The sequence below is a fragment of the Cervus elaphus genome, chromosome 5, assembly GCF_910594005.1.
Source record: "Cervus elaphus chromosome 5, mCerEla1.1, whole genome shotgun sequence".
Lineage (NCBI taxonomy): Eukaryota > Metazoa > Chordata > Mammalia > Artiodactyla > Cervidae > Cervus > Cervus elaphus.
In genome coordinates this window covers 18,786,817-18,810,241 of record NC_057819.1, presented here as the reverse complement: position 1 = coordinate 18,810,241, position 23,425 = coordinate 18,786,817, and the positions used below count along the sequence as shown (strand labels likewise).

The following is a 23,425-nucleotide window of genomic DNA, read 5'->3' as shown; positions in this document are numbered from 1 at the left end:
CCTTGACAGAGATACCATGGCCCATCGAATGGCATCCTTCCGTACCATGAGGATAAAGAGACATCACTATTCCGTTGTGGATCCATATGACAGGTTACCTATTCAGAAATAGAGACATGGCATGCAGCTAGAAAACGCAGGTTCCAGACAGACATGTTTGCCCTCTGCCAAATAAATTAGTACCTTATTATTCCAACATTAGGCTGAAAATGTGTTTGCTTCTTACTAAGCCAAGGTTGTTTGAAAATGCTACCTAAGAAGATCCACCACTAGGAGTTTTTGTTCATTGCTAAAACAAGCACCTGATAATATATATAAGTCCAAGAGGAAATAGTAAATAAGCTGTTTTCAGCTGAGACTATGAGCAAACAAATCTCAATTTTCTAATTTAACTTCAGATGACACCAATACCTGCTGCTTGGCTTCTATTTAGGTGTGTTTACTATCTCACCCACTAGCCTAGATTTGAAGACCCCTCCACCAAATTAGTAATTTGTGGGTAATGTTGAATTTCTGGAGTTCACTGTCTGACTAGAAGTACAGATTAAGTGCACATATAGCTTCAGCAGGGACTGAGCTCTGGGTCTGCAGGCAAGCACAAGAGAAGAGGTTTTGAGACTATCCACAAAGCATTGGTTTACATGCTTTGACCCTATCAGAAAACGTAGAAAGGCAACTTTATTTCATAGCTAGCCAAACTTCCAGCCTTAAGCACAGCGGGGAAGACTATTTACCTCTTTGCTGTAATTTTCAAGTCTTGTTCATTGACTTCTGGATCCTGAGCACCTGAAGGCACGTGTTACCCACTGCACAGAGTCAAAAGATAAGAAACCCACAGGACTCACCCAAAGAGTTATGTAATTTCCCAAAAACATACCTCCTCACAAGCAGTGGGAGTGAATCCACAGTTGGTCTCAATTCAACCACTGTGATCAGAATTAGATCTAAAAGAAAAGAGATTTCAGATCATTAATATCCCAAGAACCTTTTTTGCATAAGTTAGTTTCTCAGGTTTACATCTCTGGTATTAGAGGAGTTAAGAAAAAACATTAGAGCTAGGTTCAAATTCTGAGGTGGGGGCTTATTTTATTAAAAAACTTTCTTTGGCTTCACTTTTTCTTGGCTTCACAGGATCTTATTTCCCCGATCAGGAATTGAACCCAGCCCTCGGCAATGAGAGCACAGAGTCTTAACCACTGGACCTCCAGGGAATTCCTTGTGGTGACTTTTTAACAGATTTTAGACAAGTTTTTTAATTTCTCAGAGATTGAGTTCCCCATCTGTGACATGAGGTAATATATATTTGGAGATAACCACAAAGCACCTGGCACAATACCTGGTCACAGTAAATGGTGAAAATGTAGTTAAACTTACCATTAAGTCAGCAGCCAAGGGTAGATGGGGGCAACATCTTTGAAGGTGCTCCTTGCTCTCCTGAAGGAGGTGCTGGACCAGGTGTGGACACCCATTCATGCTGTACCCAAGTGAATTAAGAACTGACCAGGAACAGTGTCCATAAAAACATTTCTTAAAATCTAATTTTATTCCTAAAGTTCAAATTAGCTAGTGGGTAGCACTGAAAATACACTTTCACTATACAAAACAGTGTAAACTGATTACACGTTAATAAAGAATTTAACACACACACTTCTCTAATGAAGGAAGCTAGATGCAGCCCTTGCTAGAAAAAGCTGTACCTGAACAAAAATGGACACGTTTAGTCTAAGGCCCTGGCAGTTGACTATAGAATGTCAGTTGTTCCCAATGAACGTTGAAACGCAGAAAGAGCAACAATGTGGAAACTTACATTCATCAAATAGTAGCATTTAAAATATACATGACTAATAAAATGAACATTCAGAGGTGCCACTGCTCAGCGTGTACCGTGTCAGCCATTTGCAGACAGTGATCTCATCCAAAGAGAATAGAAGTTTCAAACATCTGAGTTAAAAATAGGACGAAGGAGAAACAAGAGAAATGTCCTGCAAAGAGAGCAGTAGCTGATGCCATAAGCAGTCCACTTGAGCAAGGAGTCATCAGAGGCATTGTGAGGGAGCCCAGCAGAACCTGGGAAACTGAGCCCGTGCTCAGGCTGACGGGCATACAGCATGGACCAGTGTGGCCGCAACTCAGGATGAATCTTTCCCGTCCCCAGTTAGGAGTGAAAATAATTTTTTAAAAATAGCTTCAGCTTTCAAACAGGAAGTTTCCAGTCCCCTTCTGTGCATGGAAATGTCCAGGACGGAGCTCAGCGCAGGGGGCTGGGCTTCAGGACTTGAACACGTGCACAGCGCGCACCACGTACTGCCGGCAGATGGGACACTCGCTCATGCGCTTGCCACACTTGGTGCAGGTGACCATGTGCCCGCACTCGAGCAAGACGCAGTCGATGACGGCGTCCATGCAGATCCGGCACAGGCTGTCGTCCTCCTCGTCCTGCAGCTGCAGCCGCTCACCATCTGAAAGGCAACAGAGGACTGGGGTGGCGGGCACGGCCGTGGAGGGACCCAGTGACCCCACCGTGAGAAGCAGTCCCCACTTCCTCACACCTCACTTCCTTCCCCTAGAAATGACAATAAGGACACCTTGTAGGGTTGTGTGAAGAATAGATGAGAAATGCTAAGCTGAGGGCCAGGGATGATGTGCCTAGCAAATGTTAGCTATTTAATTCTATTTTATGTTGCTGTTGTTTAGTTGCTAAATTGTATCAGACTCTTTTGTGACCCCGAGGACTATAACCTGCCAAGCTCCTCTATCCAAGGGATTCTCCAGGGAAGAATATTGGAGTTGGTTGCCACTTCCTCCTCCAGGGGACCTTCCCGACCCAGGAATCAAACCAGTGTCTCCTGCATTGCAGGTGGATTCTTCACCACTGAGCCACCTTAGGACCCCCAATTCTATTTTATAGAATACATAATACAAGGTTTTTGTGATAATGATGGCTTGCTTCTGTAAACAAAAATGAAGAAACCCAGACTGGTTGATACAGGAGCCTCAGAGTCAGAACACGATTGGAATTTCCAGCCCAACTACATGGCCTTGAGAAAGTCGCAGACTCCAGAGCCTCAGCTCTGGAGGAAGAGTGTGAGGAAAGTTTATTAAAGTGTCATACATTGAGTTGCCTGTCGTTGTGGGTAGGCACCCCCTGAGGCTTGTAAGCATCTTAAAATTAATCTGTGTTTCTGGCTATGATAGTACTATTTGAGTCTACTCAAAAGGGACCTTCTGGTTCTGAACAAGAAAGGTGTGGAATGAGTTTTAAAAGTTCATTGCAGCCTGAGATTTGGCCACAGAGCTTTGGAGAGTGAGGTTTCCCCTTCTAAAGGTCACAACGGGAATCATAAAGAAGGTTAGAAAAAACCGAACGGGAATCCAAGCTCAAAGGGCCAGTAGTCCAGTAGTCCCCGGATTTAAGAGAAATAAACACTGCCATGTCAAGAGATTCTTGTCCTCTGAGGTCCTAGTTCTCGGCCCACACCATTAGTGGAAAGTAGGTAGAAAGCATGCATGGAATAAGATGACACATGAGCCTCTGAAGGCTCCAATGACTAAGATGCCTGTGTCTACTATTGTGGCATCATCTTAGAAACAGGTGTGCCAAAAGGCTTTCTGCATATTTTGGGCATAGACCTGTTTACCAACCAACGCTGTGTTATAACCAGCTTTTAAAGAAAAAAATTCAAGATGATAAAAGTTAATGATGGGAGGACTGTTTTTGAGATTAGAATGTAATATCTGTCAGTCTGAACACCACTGAATTCTTCTCTCTTGCCTATAAATGCTCTGTGGCCCTGACCCTTTACTAGCTGAGGATTTCTGCTCCACACTCCAGTATGTAGTTTAGAAGTTCTTAACCTCAGCTTTTCACGACTTACACAGAAACCTACTAATACTGATGCTAAGAACTACTTAATATCTTGGCTCTAGGGAATTTTTTTCCCCACCGATTATCTCAATTGTAGCTTTTAAATCCTAAGTACCAGCTTGCAAGACAGGTGAGTGAGAAAAGAAGCCTTTTTATAGATCCAAGGAATTTCATTAGAGTTCTAACAAATTATGGCAAGAAAAAACAGACTGAACAAATGATTACCTGACTCACCAGCAATGGTGAAGCAATGGTGATCTCAAAGCCAACATCACATAATGAACCTACTGCTTAAAAGATCTATAAACAGCTTCATATGACTAATTCACACTCAAAGGATAGTTTCTCAAAAATAAACTGGACTTCATTGTGACACAGACAGCCCAGTTTTAAAAAGCCTAAAGAAGGCTACTCTAAGGACAAAAAAACGGAAAAATAAACCTACATGACTTTTGGTTTTCTTCATTCTCTTTGTATAACCGGTTTACTTTCTCTACTAGCTCCCATTTTTCACAACAGCCAGAATAGTTGACGAAATTCCGAGCCAGGATCTCCTTCAGCTGGCGCACGCTCATCCCTTCTACATCCTCAAGGCTTGATAGGTCAGACAGAGAAGCTCTCACTCTCTTCTTGGCGAGGCCAGGCATCTGAAATCACAGAGTATATCCATTACCTCTGTTCCTGCAAATCCAGCAAGGAAAACAGCATACTGCCTTCGCCCTGTGGGCATCACTGGTCCTGGAGATTCGACCCAGACTTTTCATGAGTCCTTGTTGTGTTTTATATGTTGTGCTGCATTCAAACTAGAAGCAACAACCTGTGCTAATCCAGCGGAAGTCCACATGGACATTTTCCCTACAAGGGTGAAGACGTGTCAGGAAAATCAAATTATACAGGCAATCTCACCCGCTCCTCCAAGTTTTCTTCATCATCATCGTCATCATCGTCATCGTCATCGTCATCATCTTCATCTTCTTCTGTGTTTGCTGAAGCTATTTCACTGGGCTCCTACACACATAATGGGTATTAGGCCAGGACTTTTCCTAGCAGTTATCAACTCATCCTTATCACTGGAGAAAACCCTTCTAAGCCATCCTCCCTAAGAATGACCCCGACACCTGGTACACTCCACACCTTCCCAGGGTCCTGAGAGCTACTGCCCCTCCCAAAGAGTTGGGCCCCACATGATTCTCTAAACAACTAACCTTCCATAATTATCTCACAAGTCAAATACCTATGAGAATGTGAATCTGTAAAAATCTAACCAGAATATTAACTCCCCAAGGAGTTAAGAAGGGCCCATCACAGGATACCAAAGCCAATAGTGTATGAAATTGCACTGTGTCCTGATCAAAGGACCTGCACATGGCTAGTTTAATGAGCCTCTAAGATACAGGTAGAAACTAAAGCTCTAAGATCAGCCCTAGTGTCAGGGCTATTTGATTTCAAAGATCTCAGTCCTACTATCTCATACTTAGACATTCTAATTCCAAACAAAGCTTTCTAGAATAATTCACTGATGATGGATGCTAGTTCTAGTTTTTAGAAGTTCCTCAACCGTCAGATACTTTTTTCTTTAGGGAGAACAGAAAGCCTATGTCAATTTCCAATTTCAAGTATTCTATCCTAGTAGTTCACAAGCACCATATTGTAATACCCAAAACCCACACCTCCTGAGTGGTGTCATATACCCCAAAGTGACACGAAGGTCAGACACATGCATCTTGTGTTTGCATCATAATTGTGCCAGCTGCCATTTGGCAAAACAACAAAATGCCTAACTTGGGTTTATTTAATTTATGACTATTTAGAAAGCAACTAGACCACATTTCCCTCTGCTTCTAACCTCTTTCCTCAGAGGAGAAAATTAAACGTGCAGATAAATGTTCAAAACAATTCTTTCAGCGTTTTAGAATCATTCATATATACAAATTGGATATTAATTACAAGCCCTTGCATGTTATTCCATCAGAGTGCCTAAGGACCTCACTGGGACAACATTCTGCACTGGCATTTCTTTGAAATGAGTAAATAACCGTATCGTGTTGCTAATTCACATGGCTCTTTCCCAGTATCTAGATGAGCACAACTTTACTGTAGCAAGACAACTGGGCATTAGGTTACCTTATAGTTTCCATGGTCACTGACACACAAATAGTAAACATTTTTACTAGTTTTAATAGTAAACACAAATAGTAAAAATGTTTACATCCTGTAAACATTTATGTGCTACGTTTCACGGCCATTATTTCAACAGCTAGTATTTAACTATAGGAGATAAGGAAACTGAGGTAACTAAGGTCAAGAGACTGATGAGCTCTTTTCAGACCCTTTGTACAGCACCTAAGTGCAGAGCCTCAGGGGAGCCTGCAGGCGCAGAGTTCAGCAAAACGTGGAACCTCTGCTCAGCAAGGAGCCATCAGCCCTGAAGGCCCCACCATACTGGCCAAGAGCAGATGATGTACCAGGCCCTTGGGGTAGCTGCACCCTCGTACCTGTGCCAGCGCTCCAGATCCTAAGGTCCGGTCTCCACCCATAAGCTCTCCCTGAAACGAAGATGCAGTAGCAGACGGGGCTGTATAGTTTGAAAAAAATGAGTGTGTAAAAAAGCTAGAAGTCTGGGACCTTGAGGAATTGAGACTGCTCGTGTCCAAGTCGTCCTCAGAGCCCAGCCGATGGTGGCACAGGACCAGGTCCACCAAGTCTTCTTTCTCCCGACAGGTATCGATTGGTATGTTTCGAAGGATGAGATACTGTCGGAGATCCTTCACTTTCAGTCGCATTAACTGAGGGCGCTGAAAGGCCGTCTCTTGTAATAAGTGACAAGTGGAACATCTACGGAGATTTTCTTGTAAGACAGAACACACGGAGCAAAAATCTTTCTTGCAGTCACAACATACATGCTGAAGAGACAGAGAGAAAAGAAGCATTTAATGAGAGCCAGACATAAGCCACTGCAAAAGCCCTAGTTTTCCTTTTGCCTTCTATTAAAATTAAATTTTAGTTTTTATGAACTGCCCCCATGGCACCAGACCCATGGGCATTTTGTGTTCTCAAAGCTGTGAAAATCAAGACAGTCATTGCTGAGGCAGTCTGGAGTCACCAAAGTTCAAATATAGCCCTTTAAGAAAAATATACTCTTGTGTTAATGAATTAAAACCTTTCCACCCATGGGTGCAAACATGTAATTAGCAAAGCAGAGCTGACTTGAACCACATGGAGCAGAAAAGCACAAGCAAGCACAAACTCTCTTCCTGCTCTTTTCCTGTGAAAATTTCCCCGTTTACAGAGAAGGGGGGCTGTTCACATGACACAAACACAACGTTGTTAATCACCTATATCCAACATAAAATAAAAAGTAAGTAAAGAGAAGAGGGGAAAGCCTAACACAGAGAGGAAAAGAGAAAGGCAACTGATCTCTCAGCATCAAGCCAAGCAAACAGAGGACGCCACTTCACAATAATCTGTATCCTACAGAGCCTTAAATCACTATCAAAGCCATTCCATGAGCAAAGCTTAAAGATACTAAGATGTGGTCATTTCCACTTGGGGTTAGGAATACCAATGCTTGTTAATACCTTGTTCCTTAAGTATTTTAAAGGACTGAACTGACAGACTGGGAGATGATCTAGCAATATGATGGTATTCAGAAAGAATGACTTTCTGTCCTAAAGAAAAATAACTGTTTTAGCCCAAGTGTGGTATGTTGAATCTTTAAACAATAGTCAATATTAATATACTCACTTCTTCACTTGAGTTCATATGGGTAGGGAGACATTTTTTTGAAACTTGAGGTCAGAGCTATAGTAAATCATCTCTGAACACACGGTTGACTAATTAAATCTTTTGCTTCAGAACGTAAGCAGCATCAGGAAGAATCAAAGTGGATAAACAAAGTCAGAGTCCAAGAGAAAGGATGGCTGAGCATCGTGAGAAGTAATAGTGTCTAGTCAGAAAAACTGAGCAATGATACACAGCCCCTTCAACTTAGTACTTTTCCAAATGGGAAATGGTTATTAGGACTAACTTTTTGACAGGTATAAGAAGAAATGAAAGTATTCAAAATAACATACAGTTGAGAATTCTGACACATAAGTTTTTAGTATGTAACATTTCATGCAACTCACCTTCTTTCTAAAGACTGAAAATGAAAGTCCACAGGCTTTGCAAACTATATTAGGCCCTTCTGTAGATGCTGGTGGGTAAGCAGAAAAATCAGAATTTGGTGTAAATCTGAATGGACCAGTGCCTCCTGCAAATCCAGATTGCTGGCCCCTGACAGCTCCAGTCCCCATGACTTCGTTCAGTAGCCCACAGCAAGAAGCCCACATAGACGTAGCACCCGCCTGAAAAGGAACAAAAACAGGCATCAGTTTAAAGCTGAGTGGAACCTGGGCTCTCTGGGATTCTTAAGGAATGCCATTCTGCAGAAGCACGTTTGCCCTAAATAATTTTGAGATTGTGGGGGGTTTTTTTTTGGCCACACTGCCTGGTCTGGGATTCTACTTCCCTGACCAGGGATTGAACTGGCACCTCCTGAAGTGGAAGCATGGAGTCTTAATTACTGGATCACCAGGGAAGTCCCATCGAGATTATATTTTTAGCATCAAAATTTTAAGCTATTTGACAGTGGGTTATTTTCTGGTATTTACAAAGAATATTTAGCTTTGGGGATACTCATGATACACTGTTAAGAAAAGGAGAAGATATAACATGAACCCAATTTCATTAAAAAAAAAAAAAAAAACCCACACATAAATGCTTAGAGATGTGCATACAACACAGAAAAAAAAAAAGACTGGATAGAAGTACATGCTGTGTGATATTTGGGGTTTATGCTTATTCCCCCTCCCCAGATTGTTCTTTATCTAAAATTCAAATTTAATTAAGTGTCTTGTATTCTACACCTGGCAACCTTAAGGACTGGTGACCACAGATAGCACTGTTCTATAGGCTGAAGCAGTTTTTCCTATCATTTAGCAGAAAAAATATAAATTCAAATTATTTAATTTCGTTAAACTTCGGTCCTCTCATTCCTCTCATTTGTAACTGGACATAATAAACTGTGGCATATGAATACTTTTTTGGTTTTTTTAAAATGACGGGGAAAACATCAAAATGCCAACTGAGGCGCTCTCTAGGTTTTCATGTAGATCTCATGTAATTTGTTTTTTGGAGTTTTCCCCTGCTTTCCAAATCTTTATAAAGAAAATGTTAGGGACTTTCCTGGTGGTGCAGTGGTTAAGAATCTGCCTTGCAGTGCAGGGGACGCAGGTTTGATCCCTTGTCAGGGAACTAAGATCCCACATGACACAGGCCAATGAAGCCCGTCAGAGTTCTCCAGAGCCCGCACGTCACAACTAGAGAGCTGGGATGCCACAATGAACATCCCGCTTATTGCAACCAGGACCCAACACAGCCAAATAAATAAATATTTTTTAAAAAGAATATATATATTAATTTAACATTAAGGAAATATTTTTACAAGCAAACTGAGAATACTGAACACAATTTTTGATGACTCGATAACCATAATGACGTTATGAGGTCTAAGGGCTATTTTCTATACCACTAAGTGGCTTGAAACTAATATGCTGCCTTTTATGTTTTCTCCCATCTCTTCCCTTTCTGTGAATCATCACTGCTATCACTATAGCTACCTCTAGCAACTTTTTTTTAACTGTACTCAGAAACCTGATAACCAAGCTTGTTAGAAGTGTATATAAAAATATATTTTCAGTGAGGGCTTTAGGCATTTTCCCATGCTAAAAACAAAAAGCTACAGTGTTTGGAACCAGTGAGCTCTTGCCCCTTGTCCTGATTCTTAAGCATATTCTAGATTCTAGATAATGTGATAAGTAATGGAATTCCAGGTAGGTGAGGTCTTACAAGTTAAAAGGGCAAAACATGACAATAGTACACTGTTCCCTTCATTATCTAACTCTGTCAAACATTTACTATTTGTCCAATGAGCTCTTAAAAAAAATTTCTTATAAACAATCTTAAAAGGTTATTTGGAATGTTATAGAAGGATCTTGCCATTCTTACTACTACCCAGAAGTAGTGTGTGTGTGCGCTCAAGTGCTCAGTCGTGTCTGGCTCTTTGTGACTCCATGGACCTGTACCCTGCCAGTCCTTGGGATTATCCAGGCAAGAATACTGGAGTGGGTTGCCATTCCCTTCTCCAGGGGATCTTCCTGACCCAGGGACTAAACCCTTGTCTCTTGTATCTCCTGTATTGGCAGGCAGGTTTCCACCACTAGCGCCACTTGAGAAGCCCAGCAGAAGTAGTATGCTATGTTAAATACCGGGAAAAGAGAAGGTAAAGAAACATGAAACCACAACACAAGGTTCAAATAGTGTTAAGCATCAGGGTCACTGACTTAAGTATTATATGGCTTCAAACCCTATAATTCTCAAGAAATAGTGATGCCTTTAAAGTCAGGTTAGTTATAATTAATAGTTCATACCTTTAAATAAATATATACCTCAGACCCTAGAGCCATGATTTGTTTAAACATAAAAGCATAAAAATCCAGATTTACTAATAGTCCATTTAAAGTGAGCGTTTTTTTTTAGCAAAGGATTCATCTGCAGTGCTTTAAACAGTGAGCTCTTAAAACAACTGAGAATGTTTTCAAAATATTCAACTTGCACATAATATTTTGGGGGGAATACCTCAACTACAGAAAGTACCACCAGGAGAAACTTTTCATTCTAAGACTTTAAAGAAGTATTGTTTTGAGAAACTTTAGCTTCCTGCTAACCTAGCTTCTAAATGATTAAATTGTTGTTAGGACCCTTTTAATTCCTGGGTGATATTGTCTTAACTCCAGTGAAAATTCCTTGTGAACAGAACTTCCTTCCTCCACAGCATATAGTTGCATCACTATGACTAATTGATAAATAACTCTGTAAAAGGTTTCATTATGATACTTCTTTAAAAGGGCAATGTAATTAAATTTTTTCTGCTACCTAAAAAGTTCAAATTGTGTCTTGTTAAGAAAGAGTAATAAAGATAGAAAAAATTCTGAACTTGCGGGTGGAAAAAATGAATGATACTCCCTTTTAAAAGTAGCTCTGTTGCACATTTTGTTCTTTCTGTCCCAAAACACTTTTACAATGAAAGTAAAGGAAGGATACAAATTTTCAAACCATGTTAATGAGTGCAACCATTAAAATTCTAGGCTGAAAACACACACAGTTCTGATGAAGGGAATAAGAAGAATTTGTTTTTGGGAAAACAACTGAATCTCTGTGTAGACATCAATATTGAAGGGTAACAATTTCATCCAATTCCTCACATTTCTGTAAAGGGGAGAGAACTTCCTCTTCATTCCCCAGAAGGGAAAATAATGGAAAGTATGCTTCTTTCAGTTATTTCATTATAAAATAAAAATTAAAACAAAAAGCCCAAGCCAACTCCCAGAGCACTGTCCCAGGCAAAAATGTGTTGCTATAACCTAATATTTTGGTACAAATCAGCCAAAGACCATACCAGAGGGGAAAAAAAAAGAAAAATCTGAAACACTGAAAATCTGTTTCCGCTTCCTTAGATCTGTGAACTCAATTTTGAACAAAATCTCCCAAAATGAGAATAATCTCCCAGTAAGAGAATATTCCTCACATCCCGGTGAAGAGTAAATCTACCTGTGTGTACTGTCACCCTCTGACAGGAGCATTGGCGACACTCCAGCCTTTCTCAAAAAGTGCAGAAATTTCAAACAGTGGAAGCCCAGTTACCAGTTTTACTCCAGGTACCTTTCTTTACTGTCCAGCATATCTTAAAAACTTCATTTCTATTCCCCCTTTAAGACTGTGTTTTCCGGCACCCCAGTGCTGAAATGAAAGTGATGTCTTTAGTGATTCGACCTCCCCCACTTCTTTGGAGCAGGTATTTTTTAATCCTGTACTACAGGAGCTGCTGTCACTGCCTTTCACCAAGGAGTTGCCTAGGCCAGTGGAACTGCCCTTAAGACAGTAGTTGGACTGGCCAGGAGAGCCATAAAAAATACTGAGCCCCAAGATTCTTTTTTTTTTTCCCCCAAGACTCTGATTTAACTAGTCTGGGTACAACCTAGGCATCAGAATTAAAAAAAAAAAAAAAAAAATCCCTCTGTGGGGGAGGCTCATCAGGGAGCGGACATATATGACTGATTCGTGTTGATGTATGACAGAGACTACCACAGCAATGTAAAGCAATTATTCTCCAATTTTAAATGTTTTTAAGTATAATAAAGAAAAAAAAAGTCAACCATTAAAAAAATTCCCCATGTGATGTACATGTACAGGCGAGGTTAAATGGTTAACAACTGCTGAGTCTAGATTTCTCGTTCCTGCCTCCATCATTTCAACTGGAGAATCACTCAGAGATTCCAAAGTGGAAGAGGCTGTAGTTACTTCTGAAGCCTGTGCCTCTAGAGTTCTAGGACCAATACCTCCATCTCGTGCTCCTCGTATACACGACCTGTATACACGCCCCACCCCATGTCCCATCCCCAGGTCCCAAGCAGTGGGATATGCTTTCAGTTTTTCCTTTCCCTCCATGGTTTCCCCTAATTCTTTCAGAAAGATTCAGCCTGAGTTTTCAACAATTTACTCTGATTCTTAAATTAGTTCCTCTCCTTTACCACATATTATTAGCCTGGAACTTAGGCTGAAATCTGATGCCGGTCTTCATTTTATTTGTTCTTTGCTTTTTTGCCCACATTTCTAATTTTCTAACTTATTCCTCTACACTTTTTCTTGTGTGCAATCTCCAATACTGGGAGAAAGACAGCGATTTCTGCGTCCATCAAAAACAGCCATTGCACAAACTATTTTTGTCACTCTTCACCTCTAAGTTGAAGGATCCATGCAAAAGATGAAGCTTCCAGGCTTGGGCTCCATCTCCCTGACTTCCATTAGTATGTTTCATCTTCTAGCACTTTCCCTTAAAGTCCTAATTGCCTAAATTTCTTCTGATGTTCCCTTGGGCACAAGGATCCCTCCCTAACAACTGTTACCTTGCCATTCAGCTAATAGTACTTGAAGTGTCATATACTAATCTTTCCCTTTCAAATCTATCCAAACTTCTGTTACTGCTTGATATTACAGTTCCAGGGCTTCAGATGGCGCAGGGAAGAATCTGCCTGCCAATGCAGGAGACACAAGAGAATTCGATCCCTGGGTCGGGAAGATTCCCCGGAGGAGGAAATGGCAACCCACTACAGTACTCTTATCTGGAGAATCCCTGGACAGAGAAGCCTGGTGGGCTACAGTCTATGGGGTTGCAAAGAGTCAGACACAACTGAGTACACAACATACACACATAACAGTCCCATTTTTCAAGTGACAGAATCTACAAAAGCAATTAAGGAACAATTTAAGAGAGCATTTTCCCAACAACTGAATTGAATGTATGCTCTTAGGAAGGGGGTAGGTAGGGGAACATGAATTTATTCTCTGAGTTGTTTTTTTTTTTTTTTTTTAATTAGTTGGAGGCTAATTACTTCACAACATTTCGGTGGGTTTTGTCATACACTGATATGAATCAGCCATAGAGTTACACGTATTCCTCATCCCGATCCCCCCTCCCACCTCCCTTTCCACCCGATTCCTCTGGGTCTTCCCAGTGCACCAGGCCCGAGTCTCTGAGCTTTTGACTCTCTGACTCTGCTACATTTTCTTGAAGCCCAGTTACCGAATCTAGGGGAGTCATAACCAAAAAGCCCCCTTTCTTGCACCATCCCCCAAAGAGCTTTAGAGACCCAACTTCATGTTCTTTCCAATTCTGTTTTCCCTATCCTCTAAGATTTTCTACCAGTTTAATCAGCCTGCATGCTCTTATTTTGCTTTTATTCACACTCTGCTCATCTTCTGATAGTAAGATGGAAGCATATTTTCCAAACTATTCCATCTTCTTCTGAATATTCCGAGCAAACACAATTTCTAGGCAGACAGTACACAAGACACGGCTCTTTGGTTTTTGGATTTGCAGTAAATTCAATGAGTTGTTGCTATGCCTCAGTTACAAAGAGGTGTGTTACCTAAATATGGGTCACCACCCACCTTTCAGTTGCTTACTTTGTTAAAAAAAAAAAATCTACTACCCTTTCATGAAAAAAGACGAAGTCTGGAACTCTGAAAACTAAAGCTATGATCTGGGTATATGTGACTAACAATTCTAAACCTTACTTGGGGCCATGGTTGACAGCAGGAGTCAACAGACTAAACCACATGAACCCAAGAAGTTAGAAGGAACAATAATCTATAAAGATGGCGACATTTCCTCTCTTGGCCATTAATATAGTTCAAAAACAACATAGAGAATAACTGAATAAGGCAACCATCTACTTATATCCGGCACAAAACTCCTAGCTCAGGGAATTTAGCTGTTTTCAGCTGATTTTCTAGCCATCAATGACTACTGAAAATAAATGACTTTCTTGATAAACCTAATCCCTTTCCTACACACCCTGTTAGACTAAAATTATTTCTGAACAGATTAGCCACAGAACCATGGCCTGCCTGGCATCAGTTAAGAACCAGATATCATATTAAAAACTTACATGACCCACAGTAAGAAATTAAGTTCTAAAGTTTCCTATCTGAACTGCCCCAGACACCTAGATCTCTTCATGTTATTCTGGTTTCCAATGCCAGCTCTTATTTTTTTTTTTTTTTCCAAAGCCAGTACACCAAGATCTTAGGGAGCCAATAATACTATCTTTGGTTTTTTTTTGTTTTTTGTTTTTGTTTCCCATTCTAAAACTGAGTAAAGAGATAAGACAAATAGAAATTTAAATATTTGCTTTTTTACTGGTAACACCAATAGGAGAACATGACTTTAGCTCTGCAGCCAACTGCTCTTGATAACATGTCACCCAACTACCTACATAGCTGGCCAACAGCAGCTTACCATCCAGCTAACCAGAGTGTCATCCCAACCAAAGGAAGTGAGATCTGAGAAGGTCCCAGGAAAGTACTGAGACACGCATGTTTAGCTCCTTTGTTAAGATCACCAACATAGAAGTTTCTCTTTATTTTCTAATAGCAGAAAGGCTGAAAGTGTTCCTCCTGTAGTTTCTTCCTAGAGAAGGAATAGGAAAGTCCCTCTCCTCCAGAGTGGTACAGAGGAGGGGCAGGGACTGTTATTCACAAACCTAAACAATTTGCAGAAGAGTGGGACTAACAGTTTCCAGTGCTGTGACACTTATTTCCACAACAGTACCAGACCACCAATTTTATAAGCACTCTCTGGTGTTCCTCAGTCAGAGTCACAATAGAGGCCCATTCTGAATCATCATTTTAGTCAACAAAGGCAAGAAGAAACATGTTGTTTCTTTGGGAAAGCAGCAGCCCAGCCTTCTTTCTGGCACAGTGCCAGAGTTTTTGAGTGGCTCAAGGTTCAGCTGTTGCCTATGTGTGTGTGTGTGTGTGTGTATGTTGTGTGTGTTGAGTGACTCAAGGTTCAGCTGTCTCTGTGTGTGTTCTAATGTGTTTTTTAGAATAGCTAGGGGTTGAGGGCGGGGGAGACCTCTAAAATGCTCAGCTGAGAGAATTAACAAAAAGTTTACCACAAACTTGGAATGCTCTTCTAAACTATATCAGGATGTGATCCCTCTTAATGGGCCCATCAAATGTAACAGTAGCCAGGCAGACTAGAATGAGGAATAAGAAAACCTATACTGACTTCCATGAAGACTAAATCGGGAAGCAGGGGGAGTTAATGGGTTTGAAAACAGCAAAAAACTAAATGATCATGGGTGCTGCGCTTACTTGCTCAGTCATGTGCGACTCTTTGCAACCCCATGGACTGTAGCCCGCCAGGCTCCTCTGTCCCTGGGATTCTCCAGGCAAGAATACTGGAGTGGGTTGCCATGCCCTCCTCCAGGGGATCTTCCCAACCCAGGGATCAAACCCAGGTCTCCCACATTGCAGGCAGATTCTTTATGGTCTGAGCTACCAGGGAAGCCCAAAAATACTGGAGTGGGTAGCCTATCCCTTTTCCAGGGGGATCTTCCTGACCCAGGAATCAAACCAGGGTCTCCTGCATTGCAGGTGGATTCTTTATCAGCTGAGCTACCAGGAAAGCTAAATGATCTAAATGATCATGGTCTAAATCATTTGCTTTTGATTAAACTAGGTGATCATGAAGCCACCTCCTAAGCACTGTTTGCTTCAACTCTAAATGTGGTAATAATTTACACAGTTAAGGATAAACCTAAAAGTTTCCATTTCAGAAACATTAGTTTTCTTGGATGCTGTAAGAAGTTATAAGGACCAGGCAGGAATTCAGTTCTACTAGTGGAAGCTTCTTCAGAGAACTCAATCACCACAAACTCTGTCTTTAAACTCTGAACAACCTTCAGTTTCCTGAAACTCAATGTCCTTATGTTAAACAATAAGAAAAGGTGTTTCAAATCTCAGTACCCATGATACAAAAGAGTAAGTTTTACAGTTTTAATTTTAATGAGGTTAAACTTCCCTACAGAACTTAAAGTAAACCAGAAGAAACGGTTACCATAATAAGCAAAAACCTTTACCCTATTTAGAGCCACTGGAGGAACACAGTTCCTTAAAACATCAAAGGATTTCTTACTGAAACTGGTGCTTCAACTGAAATACAATACGCCAGCAACTCTGCTACCTTAATGACCAACTATTAGGCCATATACCACAAAGGAGGAAATTCTGCATCCTAAGTTCTTTCTCTCATACCATATGGACATTAAGTAGGCTGCAAAAACAAATGCTGGTCTTAAAAATGTAATATTTTTATGCAAGACAATTGGCCAAATTGATTGATTTTTACAATAATGTGTTCTGGAGACCATAAATGTTGTCTTCTTCCTGTGTGGGTTTTCTTTTTTTAAACAGTATACTTAACCCTTAGCACCACTCCCCCACTTTTCAGGGAAAAGAGAAGGAAAAAAGAGATTAAACAGATTCCTTTCTTCTTCATGTTTCATTTTTTAATTTGGAACAATGAACATTATTAGTACAATTAAGGGGGAAATCAATATAAATATGGAAAAACAGGAAGGAGGATTAAATCAAACTAACATAAAACACACACCAGCAAAACAATGCTCAAAATGCTCCAAGCTAGGCTTCAACAGTACGTGAACCGAGAACTTCCAGATGTTCAAGCTGGATTTAGAAAGGACAGAGGAACCAGAGATGAAATTGCCAACATCCGTTGGATCATCGAAAAAGCAGGAGAGTTCCAGAAAAACATCTTCTGCTTCACTGACTACGCCAAAGCCTTTGACTGTGTGGATCACAAGAAACTATGGAAAATTCTTAGAGATGGGAATATCAGACCCCCTTTCCTGCCTCCTGAGAAATCTGTATGCAGGTCAAGAAGCAACAATTACAACCAGACATGAAAGAACGGACTGGTTCCAAACTAGGAAAGGAGTATGTCAAGGCTATATACTGTCACCTTGCTTATTTAACTTATATGCAGAGTATATCATGAGAAATGCCAGGCTGGATGAAGCACAAGCTGAAATCAAGATTGCAGGGGAAAATATCAGTAACCTCAGATATGCAGATGACACCACCCTAATGGCAGAAAGCAAAGAGGAACTAAAGAGCCTCTTGATGAAAGTGAAAGAGGAGAGTGAAAAAGCCAGTTTAAAACTCAACAGTCAAAAAACTAAGATCATGGCATCTGGTCCCATCACTTCATGGCAAATAGATGGGGAAACAGTGACAGACTTTACTTTCTTGGGCTCCAAAATCACTGTAGATGGTGACTGCAGCCATGAAATTAAAAGACGCTTGAAAGAAAAGTTATGACCAACCTAGACAGCATATTAAAAAGCAGAGACATTACTTTGCTGACAAAGGTCTGTCTATCAAAGCTATGGTTTTTCCAGTAGTCATGTATGGATATGAGAGTTAGACCTTAAAGAAAGCTGAGTGCCGAAGAATTGATGCTTTTGAACTGTGGTGTTTGGAGAAGACTCTTGAAAGTCCCTTGGGCATCAAGGAGATCAAACCAGTCAATCCTAAAGGAAATCAGTCCTAATAGTCATTGGAAGGACTGACGCTGAAGCTGAAGCTCCAATACTTTGGTCACCTGATGAAAAGACCCTGATGCTGGGAAAGACTGAAGGCAGGAGAAGGGGATGACAGAGGATGAGATGGTTGGATAGCATCACCGACTCAATGGACATGAGTCTGAGCAAGCTGTGGGAGTTGGTGATGGACAATGAAGCCTGGCATGCTGCAGCCCATAGGGTCACAAAAAGCAGGACACAACCGAGCGACTGAACTGAACATACGATACTAATTTGTATTTTCTTAAAATCCCTTATAGGAAGTTAATTAGATACTACTCTAAGGTAAAACAGTTACTTGAATCTTTGAGACATAAACCTATTTCAAAACAACGTTTTCTAGACTCCCCCCAAAAAAAATTAGAGGAGGAAAGTAAATACCCATTTTACACATATATTAAAATCAGCTACTGTTCCTGGGTTTGTGTGAAGATGTATTTATCTGATTGCTTGACTTTTAAATCAATTTTAATTCCAGTGAAAGAAGTACTTGCTTTGATGAACATTCATATGTTAGAATTTCATGACATCAGGAATCAATAACCCTGCCCAGAAATCTATAGATGACACCACATAATTAATCCCAGTGAGAAACAAAGTTAATAAACAGCTCAAATCCTAAATTTTATGAATCCAATTTTCACAGAAACTTAAATGGAAAACAGAATCTTCATAATTGTCTTGTTCAGACTGGCCTATTAGGTCTGTACTTTGTTTCACAGTATATCGGTCTTTTTACATTTTCAAATCCCATCCAATTTGGTTTCTAAAACTTCAACTCAGAAAGCAGCATCTTCCACCTAAATTCAAAAACACCGCTGAAAAGATTTCAACGCCGGACTTGCCCCTCACTCTCTCCTTTGACACCTTGTTTCTTGGTGGGTCACAAATTTAATACTAATAAAGATACTAACATTCTTTGAGGCGTTATGTATAAAGATTCCTGCTTTGTTTTTGGATTTATTAATAAAACACAGCAAGATGATGGTTTTCAGCAAAGAAAGCTAGTTTTAGATATTTTAATAGGTAAATTCAAAGCTGAAACATTTTATACCTGAAACGGGAAGTTAAAATAAGCTCTTTGAATATACTCATACTTAACATCCAGTTCAGAAGTTACCTATTCCAAAAGTCTTCCTTGCTTCCTATAGTCAGAGAAAATCCTTTCTTGCTCCTGGGGGTTTTGCATTTTTGATACCTTACATAAAATTCTCCCTCAGAATGTGGTCTCTTGAGAATGTCTCTTCTTTTTTGGTTGGCAAACTCCCAAAGGATGGGATTGTATTGTGAATTACTTCTATGCATGATATATCCCTCTTAGCTAACATATGGGAAATGCTCAACAAAATATTTCCTTGGGGCTTTGTGAAAGTAGAGTTTTAAGCCAGCGGTTCACTCTGTTATTTTTTTTTAACGCACGGTCAATCACACCTCTTCACGGAACTTAAAGAAACCATCTAGGTCTGAAAGAGTATCACCTTATGACTCACCCCACTTTGTTTGAATCAATACTTGAATTGATTGTTGTACCCAGAGTTCTTCAGAACTCTCAGCGATCGAGTTGAGAGAATCAGTTCCGAAAAGTGGGCCAGAATCTACCCCCCCTTCCCCTAAACTTCTCACTCAGTGATGCTCCCACGCTCTCACACCCACCTTGGAGACTCAAGCTGTCAAATTACTTGCTGCGTACCTAGCGGCGATGGAGACACATTGGGTTTGCTAGCGCTCTAGGTCACGGCCCCAGTGTTAAGCCTGTAAACAGATCCTTCAGGCTGGGATCCCCGCCCCGAGGCATTTCTAACAGGGAGCCTAGCCCGAGCCTTTACGACTCTCCGCACCACTCCTTTTCCCTTCGTCCTGTGGTTGCCTTTCTGCGACAGTCCCGCGGTGCTCCCGACATTTGAGTTCGTTCAAGGACTCGGGACGGGAGAGGGCATGCTGTGGGCAAAGGCACACAGGGTGAGGTGAGCACCAGCGGGTCTGCCTCCGGCCCCCAAGGACGCGGACAGGGCCCGGCGCCGAGAGGGGCCCGCCAAGCATGAGGGCGGGGGGCGCCCGGCCTCGGCCTCGCTGACCGAAGCGCTGTGGGAACTGGGAACGGCCGACAGCCCAGGACACCCACCCTGCGAGTCAGGGCCCCAGACGTCGGTCGGGGTTCCCCCCGCTCCCCGCCGCCCCAGGTCTCCGCGGAGCTCTCCGTGGTGCCGGTGAGGTAACAGCTGAGGCGAAAAGAAGGCGCTTCAGGCGCCCTGGCCAAATAGCAGCGACGAGGACGGACTGCCCGACCCCACCGGCCCCTCACCTTCATGGCCGCGACAGCCGCGTCTGGGTCGGCTCTGCCAGGGAACTCAGCACCATAGCAGCTTCTAGCACTACCGCCCTCCTTCCTTCTGGGCGGCGATTACGAGGCCTTTCGAGGCGACCCAGCGTCCAGACGTAAGGGGCGTGGTCACGCCCGCTGCGCGCCCTGAGTGGCGGCCGAGTCGGCCAATCCGAAGCCGACAATCCGGGGGCCGGTCACCAAAGCCAATAAAGGGGCGGGAATGGGGCGGGGCCTCTAGCCCTGAAAGGAAGAATCCATTCCGCCGCAGACGGAGATGGGCGGATCTGAGGGGTGCCGGTAGGCACACTCCCAGAGGTTTTCTTCATTGGGTCGCTGAAATCGGAGTCAGCGTCCCATGAAGAATCTGTGGGGCAAAGATTTGGCTTTAAGGCTGGGTGGTCAAGTTCTCTGGGAGGTGAGGGCGGTAAGGGGCGTGGTAAATTTGAAAAAGCGGGTTTGGTTGGAAGGTTTTTGTTACAATAACGGTCAAAGCAGGGCCTCGGATTTCCTCTTCAGACGGTCAAGCCTCTCACACTCGGTAATGACCTCAGGTCTCCTCTCTGGAGCGTCCACTGAGCAGTGGCAGCTGCTCACACAAGGACTCGGCCTTAAAAAACAAGGTTTTATTGAAAACACTTGAAGAACCAACGGTTCTCAATCCCAACTGCTCTTTTAGAGCGATGTTCAAAATAACCAAATCCTAGCACCGGTGAGAGAATTAAGGTGAGTCCTTGGAGTTGACTTTATTTGGACCGAGAAAATTAGTTTGTAAATTAAAGTACTGATTTCTTCAGTCTGACTTGACGACACTCCGTAGGTTTTCCTATACTACTACTTCTCCCCTCTAACCAGTACTTAAATATTTAAGTAGAGAAAGAGATATAAAGATGTCAGTTCTTCTCATGGGGACCTAAGTATAGCCTATTGCTTTTGAATAGATTTGCTTATATGTACTGTGTCAGATTAAAACGTAAAGCCATCCCACTTCCTTAGGCTGCAGTAATACTCGTTATGTACTTGCTTATTTTTCTGGCTTAAAGCACTGCTCAGATAATATAGGTTAGCTTCTATAGTCCTGGATTTTCTTCTTTGGAAAAATGCAAAGAAAGACTTTAATTCACCATGTGGAAGCAGCAGCTGAATCTCAATGGAGGAGAAAGTATTAATTCTTCTAATGATCCAGGCACAAAGAAACTCAGTAAAATCTTGCTGGTGGTATGACTTTGTAAAGTCATACTTCTCCCTCTTTAGAAAGGAAGCTGGCAGGTCTACCTGAAGAGTTAACCATTAAGCACTTGAAAAGATGCTCAACATCATGAGCCATCAGGGAAATGCAAATTAAAACCACAATGAGACACCACTTCACACCCACTAGGATGGCTAAAATAAAAAAGATAATAAATGCTGTTAAGGATTTGGAGACATTGGAACTCTAATTACATTGCTGGTGGGATGCTAAAATGGTGCAGCTGCTTTGGAAAACTGGCAATTCTTCAAAATATTAAACACAATTACCATATGACCCAGTAATTCTAGGTATAAAAACCCAAGTAAGTCCACCAAAAAGCCTTATTACATGAACATTCATAGCAGCATAATCAATAATAGTCAAAGGTGGAAACAACCCAAGAGTCCATTATTTGACGGATAAATGAAATGTGGTCTACACAATGGAAAATTAACTAAAATAGGGATGAAGTACTGATACTTGTCATAATGTGAATGAACCTTGAGAGCGTGATGCTAAGTGAAAGAAGCCAGTTACAAAAGGCCATATATGAGTCCACGCATATGAAATGTCCAGAAGAGGCAAATCCAGAGAGACAGAAAGTAGAGTAGTAGTTGCTTAGGGTTGAGGTGGTTAGGGGGATTTGTGAATGGGCCCAGGGCTTTCTGTGGGGGGGACAATGAAAATATTCTAAAATTTACTGTGGTGATGGTTGCCCAACTCTGTAAATACACTAAAAACTACTGAATTATACAATTTAAATGAGTGAGTTGTATGTGAATTATATCTCAATAAAGCTGTGATCATGATAATAAAGATATTGAGAAGCAAAGCACACACATACAAAAACAAGTTAATGCAGTTTCCTGGAGAGTGACCAGGAAAAAAGCAATGAAAACAATAGTAGGAGGAGATTGTATTAGAGACCATTTTAACACTGCAGTTCTTGAGGATGACCTGTCTTTTTCTGTGCCTAACTTAAAACAAAGCTCCTCATAAATGTTTGAGTTCTTTCTTCTGGAAGACTGAGAAGGAATATAACATTGAGAAAAATAAGAAAAACATTTTTTTAAAAAGGAAGTAAATAGGGTACACACAAGTTCACAGTTGCTAAATACTTGAAATTGGAACCCCCTGAAGCCTGAGAGGCATTTTTGTGCTTCAACATCATACTTTTTCAATAAAAGAGACACATTGGGTGATTGGAATTTTTTCTTTGTTTCAAACTTTGTATAATGACACCCTTCTTTCAATTGTGTATTAATTGTACCAATTAGGGTTCAGGAAAATGTGGTCTGTTGCTGATATAACCATCAACAGCCTAATACTTTGTATTTCAGAATAAAAGTATTCCCAAGATATGTGGGATAATTTATTGCAGCTAAACTTACTTGCTGTTCTCTGATTTTGTCTTTTATTTAATCCTGAAAAAGAATTCTTTTATTGAATTCATAATACACTCTTAAGTCAATTACATAATTTCAAAACCTTTTTCAAATTCAGGAAGCAGCAAAAGTTTTATTACAATGTTTAAAAGTTACTGAATAAATGGTTCTTTCAACAGCACGTGTACTCTTTAGACAATATAGTAGAAGGACAGCAGTTTTTATTCTAGCAATGGATTGTCTCAAAGACAGTAAGGCATGGAAGACATGGAAGTAAGTCATTGAGCCTTTTGCAATGTTAGCAATGTGCTGTACTAAGCCATTTCTTATTTGGGGAAATTTCAAACAAAGATGAAGTAAACAGAATAGTGTAATGAATTCCCACATATCCATCACCCAGTTTTAACAACTCTCTACATTCTGCCGTTCTTGTCTCATCTCCAGCAGGAGCATCTCTCCACCCACTCCCCCCCCCCCCCCCATCTGAGTTAAGTTGCATCATAAGATTAGTGCATGACTCTGTTGCCTAGATATGAGCCAAAAGTATCTGAGCCTTGGATCTGGTTTGCTGTG

General features: G+C 41.2%; 1 protein-coding gene across 1 annotated transcript; it reads right to left on the bottom strand.

Moving 5' to 3' along the window:
* Positions 1-1,520: 1,520 nt before the first annotated feature.
* RNF34 (ring finger protein 34) lies at positions 1,521-20,343 on the bottom strand. Its single transcript, XM_043901911.1, has 6 exons — positions 20,219-20,343; positions 7,993-8,211; positions 6,361-6,768; positions 4,772-4,873; positions 4,311-4,512; positions 1,521-2,459 (listed from the first exon to the last, which is right to left on the bottom strand). The coding sequence occupies exons 1-6, from the start codon at positions 20,222-20,224 to the stop codon at positions 2,269-2,271; spliced, it is 1,128 nt and encodes a 375-aa protein (XP_043757846.1). The 5' UTR covers positions 20,225-20,343; the 3' UTR covers positions 1,521-2,268.
* Positions 20,344-23,425: the final 3,082 nt, after the last annotated feature.